The sequence below is a fragment of the Cannabis sativa genome, chromosome 6 (genome assembly GCF_029168945.1).
Source record: "Cannabis sativa cultivar Pink pepper isolate KNU-18-1 chromosome 6, ASM2916894v1, whole genome shotgun sequence".
NCBI lineage: Eukaryota > Viridiplantae > Streptophyta > Magnoliopsida > Rosales > Cannabaceae > Cannabis > Cannabis sativa.
Genome location: NC_083606.1, coordinates 25,548,810 through 25,568,300, shown reverse-complemented (window position 1 = coordinate 25,568,300; position 19,491 = coordinate 25,548,810). Strand labels below are relative to the sequence as shown.

The 19,491-nt window shown below is 33.8% G+C and overlaps 1 protein-coding gene across 1 annotated transcript; it reads right to left on the bottom strand.

Annotated features, from left to right (window-relative positions):
- Positions 1–778: 778 nt before the first annotated feature.
- LOC115724573 (uncharacterized) lies at positions 779–2,063 on the bottom strand. The gene is made up of 2 exons (XM_030653886.2): positions 1,406–2,063; positions 779–1,056 (listed from the first exon to the last, which is right to left on the bottom strand). Exons 1-2 carry the CDS (start codon positions 1,878–1,880, stop codon positions 989–991), a joined length of 543 nt encoding a protein of 180 aa, XP_030509746.1. The 5' UTR covers positions 1,881–2,063; the 3' UTR covers positions 779–988.
- Between the last annotated feature and the right edge of the window lie 17,428 nt (positions 2,064–19,491).

Below are 19,491 nucleotides of genomic sequence, written 5' to 3'. Positions count from 1 at the left end.
GAACAAAAATGGATGTACTATTAATATAACAATTGCATGCATGAAAGCATGTGTGTATCCATAAAATATCTATATTCTCCCGTCAAGGTAGGCTTTGTTTTTTTCCTTTCTTCTTTCCAATTTTGATTAGAATCCTAATTAATCTAAACTTAGTGGCAAAAAAGAAAAAAAAACTAGGCCCTTTTGAATTCTCAGTTCTATTAACAATACCTAATTGGGAAAATTTCACAATGTCAATTATATCCATGTGCTATGCTATATTCTTTTCTTAATTCAATGATCACATGATATATTACACCAAATTTCAATTTTTTAGTTGAGTAATGTTTTATAAATTTTACTTAAAGCATGTACATAACTTATATTTTAATTTCATGTTTATGACTTTGCTCCTAATTCTTTGTTAACAATAATTTATGCATGTCGAAACCAATTCATTTTATAAGCATTATTTTTTATTTTATCAGTTATACTTCATGAATTATTTTGTGACTCTTTTTCTCTCTCTTTTAATGAAAAAAAAAAAAAAAAAAGAACAGAAAAATAACATCTGCTTATATTTGTAAATATGTACATGACTTTGTGTATGTTCTAATAATTTTCAGAAAGAATAGAAAAGAGGATCATGACAAGGTCTTTGAAAACAATTTTGCTGTGAAATAAAAATAGGTAGCTTTAGATAATAAGGAAAGAAACTACTTAATTTGATTCTTTGCTATGGCTTCTAACTTATCTAAATATATACGAGGAACGAAAAGTTAGAAGGTAGAGGTACCTCTAGTTTTAATTAATCAGTACTCATTGATTCCAACACATATAGCTTTTACCATATTCTCCTAAGCACTCAGCCTAATCTCTCTATCTAATCTTGGAATAACCAATGCCACCTAGTGATTAGATAACTGTAATTAGACTATATTATATAATTTCAAAAATACACAGTACAAAGGAAAAGACAATTAAAGTTGAAACAAGTCGGCATTTTTTTTTATTTATATTCTTTATATCTCAGAGCTTCAATTCCTTTTCCTTTCAACAAATTATTCTTCAAAACACCTGCAAAAATCACATCAAATTATTTTAGAATAAAAATTAAGAAGATATCAAGAATAAATCAACTCTAATACTTGAACCCAGAATTCTCAAAGGATGCCTTTGGCAACTGTAATTCCACTCACAATTATATATTTTAAAAAAAATTGATATATGACTGTATAATTAACTTAATCAAAAATTTAATTTCGTATAAATACTATAAATACAAATAATTAATCTAAACCCAAGTTTCAAATTAAAGCAGAACTTAAACCCAGTAGTTATATAATTTAAAACAAATAAGATTTAAGGGGGAAAATAGAGGAAGAAGAAACATATATTTATATAATAATTGATTATTTATAGATACCTTCACTTTGGGGTTGGGGATTACAATTAGGAGGATCTTCGAAGAGTGACAAGGAGAGTTGTTTGTGAGCAACAACAATGTCAAAGAATATAAGACCTGATTTTGGGTCTTTAACGATGATGTCTTTGACTGGTAACCATAGAAAGAGCTCTTCTTGAGTCAAACCCTCAACTCCCATGAGACTTCCATAACTGAGGTTGGCCTTCAAAACGGCGTCGTAGAACACTCTGTTCTCAAACTTGGTCAAGCATGGTCCGTGGAGGATCACTTCTAGTTGCCCTTCGTCGGAGAGGGTGTACGACTTTACCTCCTTAGGGAAGAGACCCGCCGGTAATCCTTTTGACCGGAGAAGATCGTGTATGTCGGACGGCAGCGATGATGATGATGAAGATGAGGTGGAGGAGAGAGAGATGGGTAGTACAGAGAGAGAAAACCAAAGAAGAAAAAGATGATTACTACAATGGTAGATACTCATAGTTGGCTTGCCTTGTTGGCTCTTTACAATTTAGGGAGAGAGAGAGAGTAAAAGGAATATTTAAGGAGTGATAATGAAAATTTTATGAACTGTTTAAAAGAGGTTGGTGGCTAAGATTAGGGTTTTCTTTATTCTCTTAATAATAATATATACTCAGTCACCAGTCCACTGACATTTATTCTTGTCACATTTTTTGTGCATAAAATTGGCGTTCAAATATGTGTGTGACCACTTAGTAATTTGTGCCATTAGAAAACTCAGTTATAAATGATAATAGTGTGGGCATAGATGGATGGTTTAACCGTAGTAGCAAGTAGCAAGTATGTCATTAGTCAATAATAATAATAATAATAATAATAATAATTATATAATATAGGAAAATTCTATAATGCACCTCCTTAAAAGGAATACACCGATACATCTCTGTCTGTTATAGTATTCGATATAATTTTTTAGTCAAATTTTTTCTCGTAGTTATGTAAATTATAATTATTTAAGACATCCTGCAAAATTTTAAGAAATTTAGAAAAGTTTAACATGCCGAAAATTACGTTCAAACAGTGTTGCACGCGTGACTATTTTATTTTATACGCGTGTAAAATAGACTGTTTGAACATCATTTGCTATATTGTAAATTATTCTGAATTTCTCAAAATTTTGTAGGATATCTTAAATAGCTATAACATACATGAATATGAAAAAAAATTAGACTAAAATAATTTTCTAGATGCTGAAACAAGTAGGGGGTGCATCAATATATCCCTTTTAAGATGGTGCATTGTAGAATCACCCTATAATATATAATTTCACTTATATTTTTATCAAAAACTACGGTTATGTAATATTATGTGTTTTGACATGTGTGATTTTTGTCCCTTTTATTTTCTTGGATGTCCTGTGTCTTTTTGTTCTTTTTGTCATGCATCAGCAAGTTCAAGTAAGATGTCTTTTGATTCGGACGCTGAGGTTACTCTTGATTTTTTGAAGAGTTTGGTGGTATGTCGTTAGAGGTTGAGGAAGATGAAGAAGAATATGATATTCATTAGTGTCTTGTAGGTCGTTTTTAGAATGCTGGAATTATTGATGTGCAAGCTATGCAGCACATGATGACTTTTCTTTGAAAGCCATGAACGTTTGAACGTAAACAACTTATTTTCGAAAGGCTAAAGGCTGGGGATAACCCAAGATCAATCATCCTCAATCGGTTGGACTTGTGGGTTCAAATCTACGATTTACAACACGGATTCCGCACAGAAAAATCTCTACAGAAGATAGGAAACTATATTGGCAAATTCATAGAGTCTGATGAGGCTAATTTCTCAGGCGTTTGGCGAGAGTATTTCAAGATCCTTGTTACTATCAACCTTGACCAACCATTGAAGCATCGAATAAAAATTCGTCGGTTGGATAGCTCCAACTGGTTTTGGGTAAATTTCAAATATGAGCACACTCTAACGCTTTGTTTCATTTGTGCATTGCTCGGTCACGCTGACAAAATTTATCTAAGAATTTTTAAAACCCCAGAAGAGATAATCGTTAGGCCAAAAGGAGCATTCATGAGAGCTACTACTCAACGTCAAAACAAGTTTATTGGCTCCCAATAGCTTCAGTCGGGAAGAATTGACAGACAGGGGGAAGATCAGCCATACTCCACTAGAAGTCAGGGCGGTGCAGCTACTGGTGGCAATACAGCAGGTCACCACAATCACTCAACAGTTGGTAATGACAAAGATCGTGGGAAAGGAGCTGATTGTGGGATTCATGAACTAATTATAGTGCAAAGATTGGGCTCTAATTTTGAGGAGAATATTGGAGTAAATGTGGATATTAATATGGCCAATCAAGTGGTGGGGACACGCATGGTCTTTTTGATAAAGAGTTGACCATTTCTGAATTAAAAAGAAAGAGGCTCAATTCGATTGGGCCAAGTTCTATAGACTCTAATTTAAATGGTATTTCTACAAATGAAGACGATTTGGTAACCAAAAACTTGTTTGGGGCGGGCCTGGTTTCTTAGGCTCGCAAAGAATTATGAGTAATTTGAGTTGGAACTGTCGGGGCTTGGGAACTCTTAGGCTTTACAGTTCCTAAAGGATTTAGCTTTCTGAAAGAAGTCCAAGTTTATTTTTCTTTGTGAAACTATATGTGGTAAAGCTACATTGGAGAGAGCCCGTTTGTCTTTGGGCTATGAGGGATTATTTGTGGTGGAGGCCCGTGGTCACAGTGGTGGGTTGCCATGTTATGGAAAAATAGTGAAGAGGGAGCAGTTATTAATTTTTCTAAAAAGCACATCAATATTCTCACTCATGTACCTGGTATGCCAAGTTGGAGACTGATTGGGATTTCTGGTGAAGCTAATAGGGGCCATCGTGAGAATACCAGGGTGATTAAGTATTTTGTGATTAAGGAAATGTAATGGTGGAGAAAAGATTGTGTTTAATTCAACCTGTCAGACCATATTACGAGGAGTATACTACTACTACACTTGATTTGTATATCAAGGTGTTGAGATTATTTACAATGCACTTTTTTGTTTTATATTAGTGCAAGTGGAAGTTTGTTGGGTTTTGTGCCCTAAATAAAATCCATTTCAATATAATCAGATTTACTTATTAATAAAGATCAAAAATAACATTTTATGTTGTATGGTTCACATGATTTATTTCATGATTATATATACAATGTATAAATTCTATTAAGTCCAGAACATATGAATTTGTCAATGATTATAGTGTTGTCAGCACAGTGGAATATAATCTTGATTATATGTTCGAAAGTTTAATTCCCTGATTTGTCAGTTCACTGGATTTAGACTGGCATGATAATCAGCGATAGGTATTCTTACACCTTGGATAAGTGTTATGTCTTTTCCAGGGTATTGGCAAAGTTTACCAGTATCGGATGTATAGAGTATACATCAGAAGGGACCGATATTAAACTTTGATTAGATGTGTTAAAATTTACCGTAATATCTATTCAATTCAATATCACATGTTGATCCTAGATCAAATGATCTTAATCCTGATATGGTTAGGCTCGATCTCAAGAGTATTATACATGTTCTTTGATTTGTTAGTTAAGCCTATTTTTCGGTCAGGGTGATACGTATATTTTGGGAACATGATAGTATAATTGAGTGGGAGCGCTAACATAAATATGGAATCTATAATTTCTATAGGTATTTAGAAGTGAAACGATGATATCCTTCGAGCTTGGCTAAACAGAGTTAAATGGTTGAGATATCATTTCACTTCGTTGAAATATCATTTATACGGAGCTAAGTGTTTTAAGGATAAAATACATTGAAAGGGTGTAACGGTAATTTTATCCCTATGCAATGTAGATCATCTATTAGAGGATCATTGATCAAATTAGGATTATAACAATGGATAATTAATAGCGTATCTATATCGTGGAACATATAGAGCGTTCTATATGACTGAGAGTGCAATTCCAAGTTCTAAGAGTGGATTCAATAAGGAATTAATAAGTTAAGGAATTTACTTGGTAAATTCAGTTCAGCTTATTGGAAGCTCAGTTATATAGGCCCATGGTCCCCATACTAGTTGAGACCATACTGCTTGTAAGACTCAGATAATTGATTTTAATTAATCAATTATAATTCTAAAGATAGACTATGTCTAGTTTATGAATTTTCACTAAGCAAGGGCAAAATTGTGAAGAAAAGAGATTCTAGGTTTTATTTGTTAATTAAGAGACTTTATATGTCTAATTAATAAATGCATTAAATGAAAATATTATTTAATAATTAAGTTTTAGTTATTAAATAATTAGAATTGGCATTTAAGTGGTTAAATTGGAAAATTGACGTTTTTGAGAAAATGGAATGGAAAAATGACAAAATGGCAAAATTGCAAGTGGGGCCCATTACCCTACACATGGCCGGCCACTATGCATTTAATTTACCATTTATTTTTTTTCATTATTTTAATGCCAAATAATTCTAACCTAAACCTAGGTGGTTACCTATAAATAGGTAGTGATGGCTTCAGGAAAAAGATGATGCATATTATTCCTTCAGAGAAAAACCTGAGTGCCTTCTACCTATACCTAGCTGCCACTCTCTACTTCTCTTTTCTTCTTCATATTGTTCAGCCTTGAGTGAATGAGTGAGTGCCCACACACGTCAAGTGGTATCTCAATCATAGTGTAGAAGATTGTGAAGAATCCAATCAACAAGAAGGAGAATCAGCATCAAGGAAGGAGAGAAAGAGATCCAGATTCAGATCTTGATAATGCTCTGCTACAGAAAGGAATCAAGGGCTAGAGATCTGAACGGAATGAGTCATTATATTCCGCTGCAACCAATGTAAGGTTTTCTTAAACCCTTATGTGTTTATTTAATTGTTTTAGAATTTATATTAGGATGTTAATGAAACATACATGATAGTAAATCTAGATCCTGGTAAAATATTTCTAACAGGTTATCCCTACACTTGAGAAAGAGGTAGAGGCACCTCTAATTAGACTGAGGTGAGACTTGATAGAGCTTTAGCTTCCCTTTCATGGTTAAACAATTAATAGTCAGCCAAACTTTTTAATCTTCATGCTTCATCATCCAATCACTGTCCAATCTTCTTGGACCCCATTGTATAAAATGTTTTCAATGGTGTCAAAAAATTTCAGTTTGAAAATTTTTGGTTGAGGGAGCCACTTTGTTTCCAAATTTTCCATGACTGTTGGAATGAGCATAGTACAGTTTCAATTCAATCAAAACTCTCTAAGTGTGGTGAAATGCTGGCGGTTTGGGGAAAAGATGTTACAGGAAATTTTAAACACTAAATTGTTGATTGTAAAAATACTATTAGGCGTCTAAAAGGGAAGGGTGATAGTGTCTCTATCTTGGCTTATCGTACTGCCGAGAAAGAATTATTTGAAGTATTAACTAAAAGCGAAGTGTTTTGGAAACAACGTTCGAAGAAACTTTTGCTTAAGCAAGGGGACAAAAATAGTAAATACTTTCATGCCTCTGCTAGTGCTCATAAACATTGTAGTACGATCCACAAGTTACAAGACGAACATGGTGTTTGGCTCGATTGGGATTCAGGCTTGGCGGACCTTATGGTTAGCTTCTATTTAGATTTATTTACAACCTCAAGAGTTCATAGGAATGATATTATTGATGATGTTACCCCCTCCATCTCTCATAAAATGAACTATGATCTGTTGGCACCTGTCTCTACCGAGGAAGTTAGAGTGACACTTTTCCAGATGCATCCTGATAAATTTCTAGGTCCTGATGGCACGACCCCTGGTTTTTTCCAAAAATGTTGGGATATTGCGGGTTCAGATGTGGTGAGCCTTATTAGACAGTTTTTCAATTTTGCTTCTCTTCCTGATGAGCTTAACAATACTAATTTGGTGCTTATTGTTGGGTTTTATGCCCTAAATAAAACTCAAATTCAATGTAATCTGTATTTTTCAATATCAATAAAGAAACAGAAGTATTTTTCATTCATTTGTGTAATTTTTGGTTCACATTATCAATTACTTGTTAATTTGATTTATAAATTCATCCAAACCTTTTTCACATTTATATTCTTGTTTATTGTGTCGTCATCACAGTGGAAAGTAATCAAGACTATGTGAATAAAGATTTCTAGATTTATCAGAACACTAGGTTTTACTGATATGACAATCTACAATAGAGTTTACTTGAATTTGGAGAAATGGTATGTTCTTTCCAGAGCATTGGTTAAAGTAAAGCTTGGGTTGGATGCATGGAGTATGCATCGAAAGGGACCGATATCGAACTTTGACATAGATTTATTAAACTTACCGTAATATCTATTCAATTCAATATCACCTAGTTGATCCTAGATCAAATGATCTTAATCCTGATATGATTAGGTTCAATCTCAAGAGTGTTATTTGTGTTCTCTGATTTGTTATTTAAGCCTACTTTTGGGTCAGGGTGATACGTACATTTTGGGAACACGGTAGTGCAATTGAGTGGGAACGCTAACATAAATATGGAATCTATAGCTTCTATCTGGCGAATAGAAAGTAAAAGATGATTTCCTTTGAGCTTGGCTAAACGAAAATAAATGGTTGAGTACTCATTTCACTTCGCTGAAATATCATTTATACGGGGCTAAGTGTTTTAAGGATAAAATACATTGTAGGGTGTTACGGTAATTTAATCCATTTACAGTGTAGATCATCTATATAGAGGATCATTGATCAAATTAGGATTATAACAATGGATAATTAATAGCGTGTCTATATGGTGGAACATATAGAGCATCCTATATAGCTGAGAGTGTAATTCTGAGTTCTATGCGTGTATGCAACAAAGAATTAATAAGTCAGTAAATTTAAGTGGTAAGTTCTTGATCTGCTTATTGGAAGCTCGGATATATAGGCCCATGGTCCCCACACTAGTTGAGACAATACTACTTGTAAGACGCACTTGATTGATTTTGATTAATTAATTATAATTCTAAAATTAGACTATGTCTAGTTTGTGAATTTTTCACTAAGCAAGGGCGAAACTGTAAAGAAAGAATTTCTAGGGTATATTTGTTAATTAAGAGACTTTGGCTAGTCTAATTAATAAATATAATAAATAAAAATATTATTTAATAATTAATTCTAGTTATTAAATAGTTGAAATTGGCATTTAAATGGTTGAATTTGAAAATTAGAATTTTTGAGAAAATGAGATACAGAAATGATAAAACAGCAAATTGCAAAAGTGGGGCCCATATCCACAAGCATTGGGCAGCCACTTATGTACGTTTTACCATTTAATATTTTCATTATTTTAATGCCAAATAATTCAAACCTAACCCTAGGTGGCATACTATAAATAGGTAGTGATGGCTTAGAAAAAGATGATGCATCTTATTCCTTTCAGAGAAAATCCTGAGCCTTCTATCTAACCTAGCCGCCACCTCTCTTTCCTTCTTCCTCTTTGTTTGTTTCGAACCCCTTAGTGATAGAGTAGTGCCCACACACAGCAAGTGGTACCTCAATCATAGTGTGGAAGATCGTGAAGAATCCAGATTCAACAAGAAGGACATTTGGGCTCAGATCTTGATAATACTCTGCGACAGAAAAGATACAAGGGTTAGAGATCTGAGTGGAAGGAGACATATTATTCCGCTGCACCCAATGTAAGGTTTCTCATACTTTATATGTGTTTATTTATAATCGTTTTAAAAGTTCATATTTAGGATGTTAAACAACATACTTGTCAGTAGATCTAAGATCCTCGTAAAATAATTCCAACACTTATTGCAAACAAAAAGAATCTAGAATGTATGGGTGACCTCCGCCCAATTGCTCTATGTAATGTTGTCTATAAGATTATTTCAAAAGTCATGGCTAATAGACTCAAGGTGCTTTTGAATGGAATTATTTTTGAGACTCAGAGCGCATTTGTCCTAGGTAGACTGATCACAATTAATATTTTGGTGTCTTTTAAGATTATGCACTACCTCAAAAGAAAGAACAAAGGAAAAGTGGGTCAAATGGCATTGAAACTTGACATGAGAAAGGCTTACGATCGTGTTGAATGGCTCTTTTTGGAGGCTTTGCTTCCAAAAATGAGTTTTCATACTAGATGGTTACAGTTGATCATGGCTTTAGTTGTTTTCGTTTGATACTGGATCACTTTGGTTGGGCACTTTCTGTGGCCTATAACTTCGTCTCGTGGAATACAACAAGGAGATCCTTTGTCCCCATACCTCTTTATCCTCTGTGCGGAAGGCCTTCCAACATTTATTTGTATGTATGAAACTAGAGGTTGGATAAAACGATGTCAAGTGGCCTGAGGGGCTCCTTCAACATCTCACATGTTCTTTGCCGATGAAAGCTACCTATATTGTTGGGCCCTAGAAGCAGAACCTGAAAGAATCATGGCTCTTCTGGTGAGTTTTGAACAAGCCTCTGGTCAAAAATTTAATCGTCAAAAGTCTTCCATATTTTTTGCAAAAATGCTCCTTTGGATATTCAGGAGAGAGTGTGATCTATTCTGGGAATGATTGAGGCTGGTGATGATGGCTTCTATTTAGGGCTGCCAAATATCATGAAGCATAATAAAAATGTGGTGTTGGGTTTCCTCAAAGACAAGATGAGAAAAAAATTTGAGAGTTGGGATAGTAAATTCTTATCTCGAGTAGGTTAGGAAGTTATTTTAAAATCTGTTGCTCAATCTCTCCCTAATTACACTATGAGCGTCTTTTTAATCCCCAAGGGCATTTGTGAGGAACTTGAGAGGATGATGTGTAAGTTTTGGTGGAAGTCTAATCCTAAGCAAGGTACTGGTATACGCTAGATGAATTGGGACCGTATGTTTGTTGCTAAGGATCAAGGTGGAATGGGATTTCGTCATTTGTATGATTTTAATATTGCGCTCCTTGGAAAACAAGCTTGGAGATTTCATACTCATAAAGATTCTCTTGTTAGTAAGTTGTTCAAAGCTAGATACTACTCTCGTGGCTCTTTTATTGAAGCTGAATTGGGTAGTAATCCTAGCTATATTTGGAGAAGTATTCTCAAAGCAAAAGATGTGATTATCAAAAGTGGGCCATCTGCTTGTTGGATCAGTGAGTCTCCCAGACATTGATAACCCCCATGTTACATCTTCCCATCCAAGCTTAAGTGATCAAAAAGTTAGTTGTTTAATGGCGGTGGATGATAAATGTTGGGATATTGAGGTCATTCAGATTTTTTCAACAGTAGGGACAGAAACATGATCCTTAATATCCCCATTTCCTCTTCAAATTCGATTGATAATTGGTATTGGGAGCAAGGAAACTTTAGGCAATTATTCTGTCAAATTGGCCTATAATTTAATCCAAGAACTAAAGATTACTCTTGCTTCATCTAATAACTCTAATTTTTGGAGAGAGTTGTGGAACTTATAGATCCATATGAAGGTTAAAGACATGATTTGGAGAGCTTTGTCAACCTATTTACTAACTCGGGTGTAACTTATTCAAAGACATCTCAAGATTTCTCCCTCATGCCCCAAATGTAACCGAGGGGTTGAATTCAATGCTCATTTCCTTGTTTCCTGTAGCTTTACTGCTGCCTACAGGAGTGTTGCAGGGTTGTATGGTGGGAGCATTGGAGATTCTTCTTTTGATCACTGGTTCCAACACCAGTTTCAGCATTGGAGCAGGGAAGACAAAAAACTGGGTGCCATGTTGTGTTGGGCAATTTGGCAAGATAGAAACAACAAGGTTTGAAATGGAAAAAATAGTTTAGTTAAGAATGTTGTTGCCTTCGCAAATTGTGATCTTGAACAATGGTTGTTTGCTCAAGAAAATACTTTTACACCCTATTCTTTCTCGATTCAAGTAGGGGAAGGGATGAGCAATAATGTGTTCCAATAATGGATAATTACAAGATCAATGGGGATGTGGCAACATTCGCGGACAAAAACAAACTTGGGTATGGTTGGGTGCTTTGTGATGATAGAGGCCATGTTCTTCAAGCTTAGACTGGTTCTTGGCTTGGTTGTGTTGATCTAGGGCTTGCTAAGACTCTAGGAGTGAAGGAGGTTCTTAGTGTTGGGTTTTATGCCCTAAATAAAATTCCATTTCAATGTAATCCAGATTATTCAATATCAATAAAGTAATAGAAGTATTTTTCATTCATTTGTGTATGTTTTGGTTCACTTTATCAATTGTTTGTCTATTTGATTTATAAATTCATCCAAACCCCTTTCACATACTTAATCATGTTTATTGTGTTGTCAACACAGTGGAAAGTAAACATGACTATGTGAATAAAGGATTCCTAGATTTATCAGAACACTGGGTTTTACTGATATGACCATCTACAACAGAGTTTACTTGCATTTGGAGAAATGCTATGTTCTTTCCAGAACATTGGTTAAAGTAAAACTCAGGTTGGATGCATGGAGTATGCATTGGAATGGACCGATATTGAACTTTGAAATAGATTTATAAAACTTACCGTAATATCTATTCAATTCAATATCACTAAGTTGATCCTAGATCACATAATCTAAATCCTGATATGATTAGGCTCAATCTCAAGAGTGTTATTCGTGTTCTTTGATTTGTTAGTTAAGCCTACTTTTGGGTCAGGGTGATACGTACATTTTGGTAACACGGTAGTGCAATTGAGTGGGAGCGCTAACATAAATATGGAATCTATAGCTTCTATCTGGCGAATAGTAAGCAAAGGATGATTTCCTTCGAGCTTAACCAAACGAGATAAATGGTGGAGTACTCATTTCACTTAGCTGAAATATCATTTATACAGGGTTAAGTGTTTTAAGGATAAAATACATTGTAGGGTGTTACGGTAATTAAGTCCCTTTATAATGTAAATCATCCAAATAGAGGATCATTGATCACATTAGGATTATAACAATGGATAACTAATGATGTGTCTATATGGTGGAACATATAGAGCATTCTATATATTGAGAGTGCAATTCTAAGTTCTATGCGTGGATTTAACGAAGAATTAATAAGTCAGTGAATTTAAGTAGTAAATTCTTGATCTGCTTATTGGAAACTCGGATATATAGACCCATGGTTCCCCCACTAGTTGAGAAAATATTACTTGTAAGACTCATTTAATTGATTTTAATTAATCAATTATAATTCTCAAGTTAGACTGTGTCTAATTGAGAATTTACACTTATTAAGGGCAAAACAGTAAATAGAGATTTTAAAGGGCATATTTATTAATTAGGAAACTTTAATTAATTTTATTATTAATAAATAAATGACAATATATTATTTGATAATTAATTTTAATTATTAAATAATTAGATTTGACATTTATGTGGTTGAACAAAGGAATTGGCAGTTTTTGACAAAATAGGAAACTAGCAATGTAGGAAAAGGAAAGTTGGAAAAGTGGCAAGCCTTGTTTCCACAATGCCTAGGCCGGCCACCTTGCTTCCATTTTCACATTGATTTTTCAATTTTTAATGCCAAGTAATTCAACCATAGCCCTAGGTGGTCTTCTATAAATAGAAGGTAAAGGCTTCAGTTTTTGTACAACAATATTCTGACAGAATTTTCTCACACAAAAACTCTCTCAAAGCCGCCACCCTCTCTCTCTACCTTCTCTGTTTCGAAATCTATGAGTGATAGAGTAGTGCCCACACACATCAAGTAATACCTCAATCATAGTGAGGAAGGCTGTGTAGAATTCAGAAACAACAAAGAAGGACATTCGGGCTCAGATCTTGATTATACTCTGCGATAGAAAGGAATCAAGGGTTAGAGATCTGAGTGGGAGGAGACATATATTCCGCTGCACCCAATGTAAGATTTCTCTTACTTTTATGTGTTTAATTTTTCATCGTTTTAGAAGTTCATATTTAGGTTGTTAAATCAACATACTTGTGAGTAGATCTAAGATCCTGGTAAAATAACTTCCAACAACTGGCACCAAAGCCATGGTAATTGATTTGCTTGCAAGAAATTTGGACTTAAAACGATTTGTTTGTGTTTTGGATGTTATCATGTTGCTTTGTGTGTCATATTGATGTTTGATTGTTGTTTGTGAATTCTGGAAAAAATAGTTAGTTTTTTGTCTCTGTAATTATTTTTATTGAATAGTTTGGAAAATTCTAAGCAATTTATCTTTTTACAGAACTCGATTTCGATTTAATTTGATTTAGTTATGAATTTTTGAAAATTAGAAAAATCGGGATGATGAGCACCTTCCCACGCGCGCGGAATGGCTGCATGCAGCCTCCCTGCCCCGTGAGAGCTCAGCTAGCACCACTGAAACGCGCGCGGATGGGTATGCTTTGCATACCATCCGTACTGTTCATCAAATTTTTCAATTTTTTTTTATTTTTCATGCTATTTCATGGAATTAACTTCCGATTTTTTGTGTAGTTTTGTATATTGATTTTTGTTTTTCAAATTTCAAATCTAATTATCAGAAATAAATTAATTTGATTTTTCAAAATTAATTTCAGATATTAGTGTAATTTGATTTTGAAAATAGGAAAAATCAAGTTTTTCTTACCTTTTTTCTTATTTCCTTTAAAATTTGATTATTTTATTTTTTTTTAAGGTCAGATATTAATTTTTTTTGGTAACTTGACCTTATTTAGAATAAGATCAAAATAATCATGATATTTTAAAAGAGGAAATAAGATATTTTTGTTAACTTTTAAATTTTGTTATTCTTACTTAAATTAAATTGTAAAATAAGAAAAGGGTATGTATTTACCATTTTCTATTTTATTATTTAATTTATTAAATAACATGAAATTTAAAAGGAAAGTTAGTAGTTTATTTTGAAATGCTATTTAGGTTACTTAAAACCTAATTTTTCAAAATTGTAGGTTTATTTTTTAAAATATTTTTTTAAAAAACTGATTTTTTTTTTATTTATTTTCGAAATATATATTTAAAAATTAAATAAATCATACATCCAACTATCCAAATCTAACTTGTTGCAGGAGTATTTGTTTTAGATTGTTTATAAGTTTTCTAAAACCTATTATTGCTTGATCTAAATTGCCATGGTTAACTTGTTGACAGATCCAATGATCTGATTTTAACCCATGGTTCAATTGATGATAGATCAAGTAAATAATTTGTAACAGGTAATTTTTACAATCTTCTTTCATCTGTGTATGACCTAGTAACATGATAGGATCCATCCAAATTTGTGTGCTTGTGTGAGCCTATATGTTTAATTTCTGTTATAGATACATATAGGTTGTTGTTGCTAAATAAAATGTCATAACTTGATAGATTTTATTTAGGCTCATTTAGTAGTGAGCCTATTCAATTAATAACAGTTGTTCACTTTAAGGTTAAATTCCTCTCTTTTGGGCCTTGTGTGAGAGTTGGGAGCCTTAGAAATGGGTACGACATACTGGACCCAGCCCCCCCTCACATGAACAACCCCAATTGTGAAGGCCCATTTGCCTGATTTGGATAACTGTGCTAGGTTAATTATATTAGTATGACCTAATAAAATTGATTAGCAACATAATTAATTTCAGTCTTCCTTGAAATTAATTTAAGAAAAACATAGTTTGAAGAATAATATTCTAGAAAACTATATGTATTTTCTTGTGTTTAATTAAATATAGAATTATAACCATGTAAATTCTTTCTGAATCTTAATTTTATAATTTCATTAAATATTCCTATTTAAGTTGAGATTTAGTTATTTCTAACAAATCAACTTAGATTTGAATATCTTTTGAATTTCCTATTATAAATTAAGTTGAGGAATTTTAGGAATTGGTTATTAAGATTCTTTGAATATTTTTTAAGTTGATATTTTATAAATATGGGAACTTAAAATGGAATATCTTCTAAATTAAGTGGTTACTACTTAATTGTTAATATTTAATTAAGCCATTGATTGAAGAATATTTAAGTTGGATATTTAGATTTTTCTAAACAACTTAAATAAGATATTTTTCAATTTCATTCCATTTTTGAGATTTAATTAAAGTTTTACTTTAATTTGTAATGTTTCATTATTGAGATATGGAATATAAATGATTAAACAAAATACATATTTTAAATAATGAGCTTTAAAATCAAGAGAAATTTGATCTCCATTGTTGGTTTTACATAGCTATTGTTTTAGTGAGTAATCCTCCCTAATGGAGGAACGTTCATTAGCAAGTTAGCACCGTTTAATCTCGAAAGATAAATATTTTTATAAGTTTTTTATACTGTTTATGATCACCCTAATGGTGGCGACTGTATAAGACTTACAAGAGTATGAAACAATGGTAGAAGCTCATAAGATAGAATTGCCTTGACTCTCGCCTAAACGGGACAATGCTGAATTCCAATCTTGATCGAATAAAAGGTTGCTAGAATGTTTGACATTTTAGATGAATTGAAAACTCTATTCAATGGATGATGCTTTGACTCTCGCCTAAACGGGACACTGTATCAGTTCGTTGGAAACCTTGGAAAATAAACTATGTTAGATTTAGTATTTTTATAACATATGTGATTATTTATTATTTTCTGAACTTGTGTATGAATTTATAGAACCAAAACCTTACTTCTATTTGTTGATATGTTGTAGTGCCAATATGAATAACCCTCACCCCGATCCACGCCTAGTTAGTATCTTTGCAAAAGAACTCAATAGTGTGAAAATGCATCCTGGTAGTTGCATTAACTCACACCTATTGTTGATGAATCTGAAGTTCCAAAAGGCATATCTACTTAGAATTGATTTATCAAAGGAACAATGGGTACGACTCATCCTTAATAGTCTTCCTCAGGAGTATGATAGTTTTGTTATATATTACTTATTGAACAATCCTCACTCCTCCGACGTGGACAAACTCGAGACTGAGTTGAGGGCCCATGAGCGGAATCTGATTGCAATGGGGCCTCATGGTATTGCAAACTTTAAACAGAGGAAGAAGATTAAGCATGAGGGCTCTAACAAAGCTTCTTCTTCAAATACAATTATCAGACATCATGTTCTATGTGCGAATTGTAATGGAAAGGGACATAAAGAAGAGCAATGTCCCAGGCTTCTAGACAATTCAAATAAAGGTGATGCTTTTGTCTTTGAATCATGTGTTTTAGAGAATGACAAATCCACCTGGATTGTTGATTCTGGATCTACTAACCATGTATGTTCTTCATTGCAGCTGCTTGAAACTTGGGAGAATCTTCACCCAGATGAGTTAAAAGCTAAAAGTTGGAAATGGCGAGTTGGTATCAGTTAAAGCTAGAGGAACAGCCCGAATCAAGTTTCATACAAAGAAGTTCTTACTTTTACAGAATGTTTTATATATTCCAAACTTTAGTAGAAACTTGATTAGTGTTTCATGTTTACAAACAAAATTTTATATATTGAATTTTTCGAGTTCAAATTGTTCAATTTCTCGTAATGGATTTTATATAAGTGTTGCTAACATAGAACAAGGGCTTTATGTTTTAAGACCTGATACTCAAATCTCACTAAATACTGAACTTTTCAATGTAGCTAAACCTAGAAGCCTTAAGAGAAAAGAGATTGATAATGATGATCAAACTTATCTATGACATTTACGTTTATGTCATATAGGTTTTGATAGACTCAATAGGCTAACCAAAGACGGTCCATTGAAAAATGTCGTCTTAGGAGAACTGCCAGTATGCGAGTCTTGCCTAGAAGGAAAAATGACCAAACATTCTTTCTCTGCAAAGGGAGAGCGTGCCAAACAACCCCTAGGGTTAGTGCATTCAGATGTTTGCGGACCTCTGAATGTAAAAGCCCGAGGTGGTTATGAGTATTTCGTCACTTTCATTGACGACTTCTCTAGATACAGTTTTCTTTACCTAATGCAAAAGAAATCTGAAACGTTTGAAAAGTTTCAAGAATTTCATGCTTTGGCTCAAAACCAGTTAGGTAAAACATTAAAGATCTTGCGAACTGATAGGGGTGGAGAATATATGGATATGCAGTTCAAAGATCATTTAACTGAACTTGGAATTGAATCCCAATATACTGCCCCTAGCACTCCACAGCAAAATGGAGTTGCAGAAAGAAGAAATCGCACTCTCTTGGAAATGGTTAGGTCCATGCTGAGTTATTCAACTCTGTCTACGTCCTTCTGGGGATATGTTATTCAAATGGCAAACGACATTTTAAATGTTGTACCATCTAAAGCAGTCCCTAAGACACCCGTCGAACTATGGAATGGCCGTACACCTAGTTTATGCCATTATAGGATTTGGGGGTGCCCTGCTCACGTCTTGAGAAAGAAAGAAGGCAAACTGGAATCGCGAACTGAAGTTTGCATGTTTGTCGAAAATTCTAAAGAGACTAGGGGTAGATTATTTTATAGTCACAAGGATAACAAAGTATTTGTTTCTACAAATGCTACTTTCCTTGAAGATAACTATATGAAAGACAACAAACCGAAAAGTGAAGTTGTATTAGAGGAAATGCTTGCAGATACTGTTCCTTCAAATGTTCCATCCTCTTCTACTCAAGAAGAGGAACATCCCACTCCCTCAGTTGTAGCAATTGAGAAACCTACTACCAAAGCTCCTATTCAGAAGGTCACCGCTCCTCGTCGTAGTGGGAGGGTTTCTACAAAACCATCTCGTTATGGCTTGGATGGTGAAATCGATATGGTCGTTGGTCAGCCGGCATGGATTCAGAAATGGATTCCACGAAAAAGAACAAAGTCTGGGAATATGTAGATCCACCAGATGATTATCGTCCAATTGGATGCAAATGGGTCTACAAGAAGAAAAGAGGTGCTGGAGGTGAAGTCGAAACTTTCAAAGCTAGACTGGTCGCCAAGGGTTATACCCAAAGAGAAGGTGTGGACTATGAGGAAACTTTTAGTCCTGTTGCCATGCTCAAATCCATCCGAATTCTTTTCTCCATTGCAGCAGCTTTCGATTATGAAATCTAGCAAATGGATATCAAGACAACCTTCCTTAATGGGCTTCTTGAAGAAACCATCTATATGGAGCAACCAGAAGGTTATGTTCTTCCTGGGCAGGAAAATAAAGTTTGTGTAAAGCCCGCTTAGTTAATTTGGAAATTAGCAGTTAATCATGATTATTTATGAAATTATTTATAGCTATTTAAATAATTTATTATACTGTTATTTATGGAATTCAGAAATGCATGGTTATGTTATTCAGTAGTTTTCATAGTTTGCATTTCCGGTGCCCGGTATTTTGGAACTCGGGGTTTGGCTCAGTAGAAATCACAACTTAGCATGTTATTAGTTTGGGACGGGTTTTTAGACATTGGGAATGTCGGGAATGGCCGGGAATTTAGAATTTTCCAAAAATATCCCTTTAGTATGATTTTAGTGTGGAGGGGCAAAATGGTCTTTTTGCCCCAATGACTTTTGTCTTTTAGTGATTTGATTAAATTGAAAAATAAATGTTTAAGTGTTTATTTGGTGGCTGAAATAAAATGGTATATGTAGCATTTATTCATTTTCCTTCTCATTTCATCACTTAGCAAAAAAATAGAAAATTTTGAAAAGAAACTCTCTCAAGCTCTCTCTCTCTTTTTCGGCCAAGACTTGGCTGCTAGGGCTGGGATTTTTCTCCTCAAATTCTTGTGATTTTCATCTCATCTTTGTGTAATCTAATCAAGGTTGGATCTCTTAGAACTTCCCCTTTGTGTTTTCTTGAGTTTTATGAAAATTTGATGTAATGCATGCTTGAATTGTGGCTGTTGTTATTGCTGTGTTTTATTAGTAATTTCTGGAGTGTAAGCATGTTAAATTGAAGTTAATAAAGCTGTTAGAAATGCATGTAGGCTACCTTGTTTCAAGTTTGATTTTTCTAAGCAAAATATGTGATTTTTGAAGAAATATAGTGAATCTGTTTCTGTGATGTTGCTGTTGTTTTTAATAGTTTTCAGAGGTGATTTTATGCTAGTTTAAGTAGAATTAAGCTAGTGGAATGCATGATTAGGTGGTTTTGCTCAAGTTTGAGTTTAGAACTCAAAGCTTGAGCTCCAATGGCATTTTTCGTGTTTGAGGTTTCTGGGTTGTTTTGATGCCTTGGATATGTTCTAGGGAAGGTATAGAACAGGTCTGGAAAGTTTGAGGTGATTTGGGGTTGATTTGAGCAAGATATGAAAATTTGATTGTTGCTGCCTGCGAGGAACCGGATTCCGG

Coding starts and splice junctions, on each gene's coding strand:
- LOC115724573 (XM_030653886.2), bottom strand. CDS start 1,880: ATGAGTATCTACCATTGTAGTAATCATCTTTTTCTTCTTTGGTTTTCT. Junction 1,057..1,405: donor TCCCCAACCCCAAAGTGAAG/GTATCTATAAAT, acceptor TGATTTTTGCAG/GTGTTTTGAAGAATAATTTG.